At 36.2% G+C, this 11,827-nt stretch overlaps 1 protein-coding gene across 1 annotated transcript in view; it reads left to right on the plus strand.

Moving 5' to 3' along the window:
* Window positions 1-11,814, plus strand: part of CD2AP (CD2 associated protein) — a 144,491-nt gene extending 132,677 nt beyond the window's left edge. The window contains exons 17-18 of the mRNA XM_062186244.1: window positions 5,294-5,357; window positions 8,598-11,814. Of these exons, the coding sequence (XP_062042228.1) occupies window positions 5,294-5,357; window positions 8,598-8,639 (106 nt within the window). The 3' untranslated portion in view covers window positions 8,640-11,814. The remainder of the gene's footprint in view (window positions 1-5,293; window positions 5,358-8,597) is intronic.
* The last annotated feature ends 13 nt before the right edge of the window (window positions 11,815-11,827 follow it).

Here is an 11,827-nt window from a genome sequence, read left to right on the forward strand (position 1 = left end):
AGGTGCTTCTCCTGGTCTCCCATGCGGGTATAGGGCCCAAGCACTTGGGCCATCCTCCACTGCACTCCCGGGCCACAGCAGAGAGCTGGACTGGAAGAGGAGCAATTGGGACGGAATCCAACGCCCCAACCGGGCCTAGAACCCGGTGTGCTGGCGCCGCAGGCGGAGGATTAGCCTATTGAGCCACGGCGCTGGCTATCCTTTTTAATTTTAAAAAAATATTTATTTATTTGTTTGAAAGGCAGAACCACAGACAGGCAGAGGCAAAGAGAGAGAGAGGTCTTCCATCCACTGGTTCATTCCCCAAATGTCTTCAATGGCCCATCCAGAGCCAGGAGATGCTTCTGGGTCTCCCACAGGCATCTTTTGCTGCCTTCCCAGACCACAGCAGAGGGCTTCATCAGAAGTGGAGGAGCTGGGACCTGAACCAGTACCCACATGGGATGCCAGCACCGCAGGCAGCGGCTCCACCTGCTATGCCACAGTGCCAGCCTCTAACCTCTTTATTAAATGAAGAAATAAAAGTCTACAGTGTAAAGCTATTTATGTGAGATCACACAGTTCTTAAATAACAGAATAAAAATCAAACAAACCCATATCCTTTATGATTTAGAAATCTTTTCAGTAACTATTACTGTGCATTTGAGTTTTAAAACTTGTTGACATTTTAAGCACGGTCCTACAAAATCTGATTCAATAAAACAGATCAGAAGAGCAGCTTAGTTAATTGAATTGAGAGTAAAGGTGCTATTCTCCTCATTTCAGTTTCCTCTCTCAAAGGATTTCTTGAAATATTGCATGAAATTCATAACCAGAGGCCATTTTATCTGAGTCTTCTTTTACCCTTTCTCCCTCAATTTAAGGTTGATGTAGGATTCTTTATAAAAACGTTATCAAGATTAAGAATATGTGGTATTGGTAGTTTGTAGAACACATTTATAAACAAGAAAGGAAACAAATAATATCTTGAATGACTTAAAATTATATATAGAGTTTATAATTTGATACATAATAGATCTTTCATAAGTCCTTCAGTGAATCTGTTTCACTAATCTTTTCAGAGGCTAGCGTCATATCATACCAGGTAAAGCTGCTCCATTTTCAATCCTGCTAATGGCTTGGGAAAACCGGCCGAAGATGGCCCAAGCATTTGGACCCCTCCTATCACTTACATGGGAGACCTGGATGAAACTTGCTAGCCCAGCCCTAGCCATTATGGCTACTTGGAGAGTGAACCAGCTGAAGGAAGATCACTCTCTACCTGTCTGTCCCTCCCTCTCTGTAACTCTGGCTTTCAAATAAATAAATAAATATTTTTTTAAAAGCAAGCAAACAGTCCTTTCATAGATTCTGCAGTATATGTATTATAAACCATACATTTATTTATCAGTACATATTGAGCACCACCCTGTACCAGTTAGAGAATGCTCCTGATTTGTTGATTTTGTTTTATATTTTTAATAGTGTGGTACGCTTTTTGAGCTTTTCATATTTAATATGTATTAAGAAATAAGTACTTTTTTGCCTTTATTGAGAGGCAGAGAAAGAGACAGAGCTTCCCTCTGCTAGTTCATTCCCCTGATGCCTGGGCTGGGCTGGGGTAAAACTGGGAGCTAGGAACTCCATTAAAGTCTCCCACATGGGTGACAGGACCCTACTACTTGAGCCAATACCTGCTGACTTCCAAAGTGCAAATAAGCAGGAAGCAGGAACAAAGCTAAAATTCTAACCAAGTGTTCCACAATGTGGAATGCAGGCATCTCAACTAGGTGCTTAACTGCTAGGCCAAAAGCACACCCCGGCAAGTGTAATTGCATATAGAAATTAACTATATGTGTTCTTAAGTTGGTTGTGGAATAAAGTATTCTGAATTAATATATGTTTTGAAATTTGCCAGAGGTCTTCAAAAAGTTAGTGTAAAATGTGTATTATGAAAACTATACATGGGGCCGGCGCCGTGGCTCAATAGGCTAATCCTCCTCCTGTGGCGCTGGCACACCGGGTTCTAGTCCCGGTCGGGGCACCGGATTCTGTCCCGGTTGCCCCTCTTCCAGGCCAGCTCTCTGCTGTGGCCCGGGAGTGCAGTGGAGGATGGCCCAAGTGCTTGGGCCCTGCACCCCATGGGAGACCAGGAGAAGCACCTGGCTCCTGCCTTTGGATCAGTGCGGTGCACTGGCGCAGCATGCCGGCCGTGGCGGCCATTGGAGGGTGAAGCAACGGCAAAGGAAGACCTTTCTCTCTGTCTCTCTCTCTCTCACTGTCCACTCTGCCTGTCAAAAAAAAAAAAAAAAAGGTTAAAAAAAAAGAAAGAAGCACTTTAGCAGGAGAATGGACAAATATATACCTGAATATTAATAGAGAAATATATGAATTTATCTAAAAGAGAGAGGGAGCAAGTCAGAAGCATACATAATGATTTTCTTTATCTGATGCTGAATAGAATACAAAGCCATAAAATGCATTGTTTTTATATATTTGTGTATATGCTAAAATTAGAGAAGCAAATGAATATAGTGAATACTGTAAAACTTTTTGTGTGGAAGTAAGGGGGAAGAGCAAAGCTAAAGAGAGAATACGGATATCAGAGGTACTAAAATATGTTGTTGTTTTCTTTATGCTAGCTTGGAGTTTTTCCATTTTTGCTTTACCTATTATAGCTTTACATCTTGGAAAATACATAAATAGTCTTCATGTATTCAATATTAAAAATGCCCAGAACAACTCATTAAAAGATTGAGGGAGATTAACGTGGTAAGATTGGCAGAAATAATATTAGTAATTTATGTCTTCAGAATTGCAGAATAAGATATATAATTGGGTCCTATTCTTGTAAAAAAGAGTACAGAATGCTATATAAAAATTATACATTTGTAAATGTGTTTTTAGAAGAACAGTGAAAGTATGAGCACTATTTAATTTTCAGATTAAAAAGCAAATAATTAAAATAATGTTAACACTATTATGTAAAGAAATAAGATAGTCTAGGAATAGATGTTAATTTCTCACTTCTTTGGTTTTGTTTTGTTTTTTTTTATTGAAAAACAAGATTTATTTAAGTTAGAAACCTCCAGCCAGAGTGGCCTGGAGGGGGACTCCAAGAGAGGAAGAACTCAAAGGGCTGGTGATAGTGGAGTTTTTAAACACAGTTTTGGGGGCGGGGGGGGGGGGGGGGTGGAATATCAGGCAGGGACAAAGGCATCAAAAGATTTGATTTATATTATAATCTTTTTACCCTGTGTTGTTTGCTTATGATAAACAAAAGAGCCATCAGAAGGGTGGGCTACCTAATTTGTTTTACAGTAAACTGGGAACTCAGAAGGATGGAATCACAACTCTCTTGCTATTCTCATGATTAAATTGGAAATTCCTAAGGAATGAGACAGGCACTTTTGGCCTTGTTTAAGGTAATTTTTGGGAAAGTAAGCATTTTGCACTCCATTTTCCACCTGGACCACCCTGACTGCTGATTAACCCATCTGACTCCTCATTTTCCTTCCCCCAGAAGAATGGACCCTAACTTCTGTTGGGGAGTGTGGGACAATGACCACTCTGGCTTCTTCAAGCTGAGTAGGAGTCGAGTAGAGAACAGCAGCCTAGACAGGGTTCCACCAGAGGTGGCCTCTCGAGGGATGCAGTGCCAACTTGAAGAAACTACTTCCAGAATAGATGTTAATTTTAATACAGATTTAATGTATATGAAATTCAGAATTTTGAATAACCAAAAATGGAAGCATTATTTAATGTAGGGATAACTTTATGGAAATAGGAAGTTTGTATGGAAATACCTTTTATGCTCTAGAGTTACAAATTATTTTCAGATTGTAATCAGTAAGAAACAGTAGAAAATTTATCTCTAATACAAAGAAATTATTTTCTGGTCATTTAAGCCAAAGCAATTAATTATACACATTAACTATATAAATCTGAAGCTTTTATTTCTACAGTAGTCTTGAAGAGAATTATTCTTACATATGTTAAGAGGCTGAATATTGTCCTATACTATTTGATTTGGAAATTTGATATTTCGACAAATTTATGGTGTTTTGCAAAGTCCCTGTTTCTCTCATTTCCTCTGTTCTGTAAAAATCTTCCAACCAAACAAAAACCCCAGAAGTCAGAGTTAACAGAGAGAGAGGAAGAGGCAGAGAAAGAGATCTTCTATCTGCTCGTTCACTCCCCAAATGGCTGCAGCAGCTATGGCTGAGCCAGGCTGAAGCCAGGAACCAGGAGCTTCATCTAGGTCTCCCATGTGGGTGGCAGGGGCCCAAGCACTTGGACCCATTTTCTGCTTTTCCCAGGCAGGGAGATGGATTGAAGTGGAGCAGCCAGGACATGAACCAGCACCCATGTAGGATGCCAGTGTTGGAAGTGGCAGCTTTATCCCCAATAATGGAAATATTTTTAAATTTATGGAAAGAAACAGTATTGAATATTTTCTTAGAGAATGGTTATATAGAAAGATACATTAGGAGATAACATATAAAGATGACAAAATAAGTTAAGGAAGAGGGTTTATTGGCTGGAGGTTTTTGTTTGTTCTAGTGTAATATTTAATTTTTAAAAATAGGGCCAGGATTGTGGCATAGTGGGTTAAGCAGCTGCCTGTAATGATGGTATCTCATATGGGTGCTGGTTCGTGTTCCACTTCTTCATTTCTGATCAGGCTCCCTGATAATGTGCCTGAAAAGCAGGGAAGGATATAGCCCAAGTGTTTGGTTCCCAACACCCATGTGGGAGACCTGGAAAAATCTCCTGCCATTGCATCCATATGGGCAGTAAACCAGCACATGGAAGATTTCTGCCTCTCCTTCTCTCCCAAACTCTGCCTTTCAGATAAATAAACCATTAAAAAACAATAATAAAAATAGAGAAAGAAATATAAAGTTTGTTATCTTATCAAATATATTTTAATTTGCCTTGTACTGTGATATGTGTTGATATTCATTTTACCAAATTGCTTGAGGACTTTAGTATCCTGCCTGGAAAATATATGATAGCTGAATATGGAAAATTGTTTTTAAAGGGCAGATAATATTTCTTCCTTTATTTTATTATGAACTGCTCTAAAGTCACTTAATTTCTTTATCTCAGATTTGCTATGGTTTGCTGAGTTTTTACCTTTTATATTGAACCATTCAAACAAGAAAATCTGAAGTGTTTTTCAGCCAATAAAGCTATTGCCCTTACAGAATTTTCCTTATGTACTGGGAGATTAGGCAGCAGGGATCCTATAAACATAATTTGACTGGATTCTTTAATTGAAAGACAACAATAATAAATATTTTCTTTTTAGGAAAGAACTGGAAAAACTGAGAAAAGATTTGGAAGAAGAGAAGGCTCTGAGGAGTAATCTAGAGGTAATTTATTTCTCCTCAGCCCCGAGATTTTAGTCAGCAAAAATGTGCTTTTTCCCAGCCCAACTGAGAGAGTGGTTCTCCTGCAAAGTGTGCTGTCCTTCAGTTGGACACTCCTTTCTGTATGGTAGCCAATTAATTGAATCCTTGTTGACTCCCTGTCACATTCCATGCATTCATGCAGCAAATATGTTTTTTTTTATTCATTTTATTTTATTTTTAACTTTTATTTAATGAATATAAATTTCCAGTGTACAGCTTATGGATTACAATGGCTTCCCCCTCCCATAACTTCCTTCCCACCCGCAACCCTCCCCTCTCCCGCTCCCTCTCCCCTTCCATTTGCATCAAGATTCATTTTCAATTCTCTTTATATACAGAAGATCAATTTAGTATAAAGATTTCAACAGTTTGCACCCACATAGAAACACAAAGTGAAACATACTGTTTGAGTACTAGTTATAGCATTAAATCACAATGTACAGCACATTAAGGACAGAGATCCCACATGAGGAGCAAGTGCACAGTGGCTCCTGTTGTTGACCCAACAAATTGACACTCTAGTTTATGGCGCCAGTAACCATCCTAGGCTGTCGTCATGAGTTGCCAAGGCTATGGAAGCCTTCCAAGTTTGCCGACTCTGATCATATTTAGACAAGGTCATAAAAGACAGAGTGAGGATAGTAACCAATGATCCTAAGAGTGGCATTTACCAGGTTTGAACAATTATACAGCATGAAGTGGGGAAGAGGACCATCAGTACACACAGGTTGGGAGTAGAGTCATTGGTGGTAGAGTAGAGGTTATGATTACAAAGGAATGAGGCCCAAGTGCACTAGACAGGGCCTAGAACAAAGGACAGAGTCATTATTAGAGGAGCTAAGAAAGGTGCTGTCTAAGCTACAATTAAGTTTTCTGATTGAGAGGCAAATAGAACCTGATAGAAGGGGCTTGATAATAATCTGGTGGGCTTTAGGCCTTGTAAATTCAGAGGCCCAGACCTATCTATCTCTTCACATGGGGTATATCCTAAGGGAGGTGTGAACCTCCTAGGGAAAGGCACTCTGTTGACTTTCATTACTTGGCTGATTTTTAATACTGTTTTAGTCTGTGTGATCTGTAATGTATACATTTGTGAGTAAAACAAATACGGCTCTTGCCTTTTTAAGAGTTTCTGCTTCTTTCTTAAGTTTTATTTATATAGTTACTTTTCCTCTGCAATTGAATTTTGTTTTTTCTTTTTGATCTCCCAGGGAACAAAGCTGCTGGTGGTAATGGAATGGCTATTAGATTCTCCACCTTCCATTTCTCACTGAGTTATATCTTCATTCTCTGCCAAGGACTGGCAGTTTCACTTAGTTTATTTGTCTTCCCGGTTTTTCTTTTTCTCCTTCCTCATTTTTGCCATCACTTGTATTCTTTGTGCATGTATCAGAAAAGGTTTTGCCTTTTTTCAGAGGCTCTTTCCATTGTCTTTTTAAATATTTCATACTGTTCCCTACTTCTCCCCTGCCTTATTATTTAATGTCTTTTAGTCAGCACCATAGAGCAAGAGAGAAAATGGCACTTGAAGTTACAGAACACTTGTTGTGACTACTTTTTTTTAGTTCTAAACATGTATCAATTAGGCTTGGTACTTCCTGTATATTATCTCATTAGATACATATAACAAAGCTTTAAGGATTATTATTCCTGTTGTAAGAGTGAGGAAACTTGGGTTTAGAATAATTAACAGTGGTGGAACTGAAATTTCTTAACTTTTTGAAACAAAAGATGACTGACTTTAGAATCTTTGATCTTAAGGATTAAGTTACGCTATGAATCTGGCCAAGTCACTTTGCCTTTAGCTCTACTTGTTGAGATAATACATGTGAAGATAATTGTAAATTATGAGAATTCAGAAGATTATGAGCATATTAAAATTATACTTTTTGAACGGCAGAGTCCTCGTAATGAAGTATTTTTCTCATTGTTGAAGGAGAGAATTGATGCTTTCTTGAGAAAGCAAGGCCTAGATATATCTACATGTGGTGAAAGGTGAAAGTTGATCAGAATACTACAAAATTGAAAAGAAAGTCAGTATAAACTATGGGCTTTAGAGACCTTGACCTGATCAATACAGCCCCTATTGCTACTTGCTAACCTGGAAACATTGACATGCTATTTAATATCTTTGAGCCTCAAGTTAGTCATTTATAATATGTCAAAATAGTTTTCTGTAATTATTAAAATATGATGAATTTCTTTGTTTCTTAATTGCTTAGGTTAGGAATTTCTGTACAGTGAAGAATGCTTTCTGCCTAAAGTTGGAAACATTACTAATACATTGAATCCTACAAGTGTTTATGGGTTTTAAATATTATTCAATTTAGGAAATACTGTTTATAGATGATGGAATTGAAACCAAGTGATGTTAAGTGATTTATTAATGTCACATAGGCAACTGGTGAAAAACACAGCACTAAACTTGTTCTTTCTTATTACTGTTCTGTACTTTCCCCTTTGTTTAATTTTAGATACATAAACATTTGTTAATTTGGTTTCAAAGTTCTTTCTGGTCTTTGTAGGACTGATTTTCTTTTTTTTTTTTTCTTTTTTTTTCTTTTTTTTTCTTTTTAACAGGCAGAGTGGACAGTGAGAGAGAGAGACAGAGAGAAAGGTCTTCCTTTTCCGTTGGTTCACCCTCCAATGGCCGCCACGGCCGGCGCACCGCGCTGATCTGAAGGCAGGAGCCAGGTGCTTCTCCTGGTCTCCCATGGGGTGCAGGACCCAAGGACTTGGGCCATCCTCCACTGCACTCCCTGGCCACAGCAGAGAGCTGGCCTGGAAGAGGGGCAACCGGGACAGAATCCGGCACCCCGACCAGGACTAGAACCCGGTGTGCCGGCGCCGCTAGGCGGAGGATTAACCTATTGAGCCGGGGCGCCAGCCAGGACTGATTTTCTTAACAGTTATAATTTTAAATGTTTGTATTACTTAATATCCTGGCTACTTTGTTCAGTGCACTTAACTTTTAACATTTTGCTTTTCTCTTGTCACCTGTCTTTTAAGAATGTACATTGTACATTCTGTTGAATCTTCATTCAGCAATATTTTTTATACTAGGAGAAGTTGTATTTTAGATTTGGGCATCAAAACATGAAGGCTTGAAATTGTGATTGCATTAGAATGACATGGATTATAATCAAGTTTACTGAAGTAAGGACTTTTCATCTGTTGCTCAATTTATGTGTTGTATTTTAGATGGAAATAGAGAAGCTGAAGAAAGCTGTCCTGTCTTCTTGAGGTGGTGCGGACCCAAAGGTTTTTAATGCTACAAAGACTCAGAAGCAACACTATGGACTTCAACTGACTGCTTACTTAACAAATGCTGGTGTTGTGATAAATATTAGCATATGAACTATAATATCTATGGAAATGTAAGGAGGGGGTGAAATTTTTTTTATATATTTTGTTTTGCCAATATGAAAAAAAAAGAGGCCTTATTTCTTACTGTGCTGGGATTGCAGACTTTTTTTTATCTGTTTGCTTGAAAATACTACTGAATCTGTATAAAAAGGAAAGAAAGTTCAAAATAGTTTTTTATTGAAACTTGTAGTATTATTTTTAAAGAGATCTATACTATAAATATGGTAATATCTTTACAAGTAATCTGTAAGATAAACTATTTGAGAGGTTCAAATGCTTTATAGTAACTATAGTCACTACTTTTCCCATAGTGCATAAGAGATTTAGACTTTGTGGGTGTATATATACATATTTACTTCTGGCTTCTTACCCAGGATTACACTGTTGTGCCTGTTTGTCTGCAGTGCTGTTAATATTTTGGGTGGTGAAATAGGAGTTTCCTAGCTGTAAACAATATTACCCACCCATGCATATAGTGATGATTAGTGAATTATTCAAAATATTTCTTCAACTTTTAAAATATTTTATATTGCTTGCACTGTGGCATTCATAAGAGGAATTTAGTTAAAATGTTTTGGGTTGTTAAACATTGGAAATGTGAGCTTTATTTTAAATTTATTAAGTCTAAGGAATCTAAAAACATCAGTTTAACCATTTACTTGTGCCTAGAAACTACAGCACATATGAAATAATGTAAACACCAGCCTTACTGCTATACTTTTCTGCAAATATTACTCATTGGTGTTTTAGTTCTTCATGGTCCTCCCTCTGATTTTGAATAATGTGCATATTAGGAAAACAAAACACACATCTTTTCACAAACATGTGGTTTCATACTTTATAAGTAATCATCATGTAAATACTCAGGTTTTACAATGTACAATTTACATAATACATCAAACTCATGGGGATATTATGAACTGTAATTTATGTACCAACTTTGGAATGAGTGTTAGTACAGGTTAAGCATCCCTAATCCAAAAGTCCAAAATAGAAAATGATCCAAAATCTGAAATTTTTTAAGCATTAACATGATACCTCATGTGGAAAATTTCACATATGACCTTCAGTGATGGATTGCTGTCACAATACATACCAAATATATTGTATAAAGTTATCTTTTGGCTATGCATATAAGGTGTATATGAAACATAGAGGAATTTTATGTTTAGATTTGGGTCCCTTTTCCAAGATAGCTCATTATGTATATGCAAATACTCTAAAAATTTAATCACAAGATTTGAGATAAGGGATACTCAACCTGCAAGTCATAAAACATTATTATACTTTATTTAAACCAAGTATAGTTGACCATAATCAAAATACATTTCGATAGAATGGATGAATTAGTTTCTTCAGAGTCACTTATGAACAGCTGAATGCTTTAAAATGTTATTCTATAGGTAGTATGTCTAAAAATACATGTGAGTTTATTTAAAATCTAAAAGTGAAAATTTGGGTTTTAAACTATATTATTTGCAAATGAGTACTAGTTATCATACTTCCATTTTTTGTTATTCTAAACCAACAAACCAGTGTTCTTCCTTTATGTTTTAATCTCGTAATACAGAAATTGTGTAAGTGAAATTTTGTCATGTTGTTTGAAAAATGAGAACTGAAGTACAAAATAATAGAAATTCCAATACATGATTACTTAATGTTTAATTTGCAACGTCTGTTTGAACTTTGAGGAAAGCTAATTGTGCATTGAGTATGTATATTTGAATTCTTTAAAGTCTTCAGATTCTTCTACCAAACAGAATTATTGTCCCCTATTTTGTTAAGTGACTTGCCAAATGAATGATTTCATTCTTGTTAAGTAAATTAGACCTAGAAACCATCCTCCAGCTTTCCCACTGAAAAAAACAATAGTTACCCCTTACCACCTGAATAATGAGGTGGGGGGATGTTCTAGCAGATTGCAGACTATTTTTAGTTTTTTGGGTCATTTTTCAGTTGTGCATAAAATCAGTATGGTCATGTGAGTACTGAAATATATTTAAAGCTTTTGCTGGTATGTTTCTCAGTCAAAATAGACAAGTAATTGAAGTACTATGTCTGTTTTTCTGCCCTTGACAAAATAATAAAGAAAAACCAAACAAATAAAAATTAAAGGGGAAAATTACTCCTTTGATCTAACAATTTATCAGTATTGCTCTTGTTATGGTGAATTTCACTAATTTTTTGTCCTACTGATGTTCATATCACAAAGTGATATGCAATAAAAATAGCCTTCACTTGGAAGATAAATCATTTGGTTTTTTCCCCCACACATAAATATAAATAACAGGTTCAAGGTAAATAGCGTGGAATCTGTTGTTGCCAAATTTTTACTGAATGTATTGTTCAGGTTTGCTATTCTTTGAAACATGTAATACTAATACTAGTTTCAGTTGTATTTCAATATTATTTGTGTGTGTGACCATTAAACTTCTGTCTTATTTTAAAGCGGTTACCTCTTTCCAACTTCACAGAATTTTACAGAATTAAATAAATTGTAAGGATTTTACAAAACTTTATAGAAAAATCTGAAGATGCAGAGAGAACAAGCCTTTTGTGACAAAGGATACTCTTTTTTATGCTCCATACTATTGATCAGAAAAAAAAAAATTAAGTATTCTCCAGATTTTTTGATAAACATCTTATGCTTGCATTTAAACTTGAAGTGTATGAACAGAATGAGACAATCAGTTAAAATCAGAAATACAAAGTGTTACAATTTAATGGCCTTGTTTTGCTGTAGCAATAAAACGACCAAGTGCAATGACTTGATTAAATAAAATCATCTTTTAAAAGTTGCTGCTATGAATATTTTTAGCTATAAAATTTTAGCCTTGTTTTCGCCTGACTCGCCTTCAGTAATTATTATGTAATGCAATTGATGTTGTGGTAATCTAACATTCCAAAAAAAAAAACCATACATAAATATATATATATATATATATATATGAGGAATCTCAAAATAGTATTTCACTGACTTGTTTACAGGTGCTGTAAAAAAGCATGCTTCTCCCTTCAAAAAGAATTAATAATAAAAAATAATTGAATTGCCTGTTGTGTCAGTC

This window comes from Lepus europaeus, chromosome 3 (genome assembly GCF_033115175.1).
Source record: "Lepus europaeus isolate LE1 chromosome 3, mLepTim1.pri, whole genome shotgun sequence".
Classification (NCBI taxonomy): domain Eukaryota; kingdom Metazoa; phylum Chordata; class Mammalia; order Lagomorpha; family Leporidae; genus Lepus; species Lepus europaeus.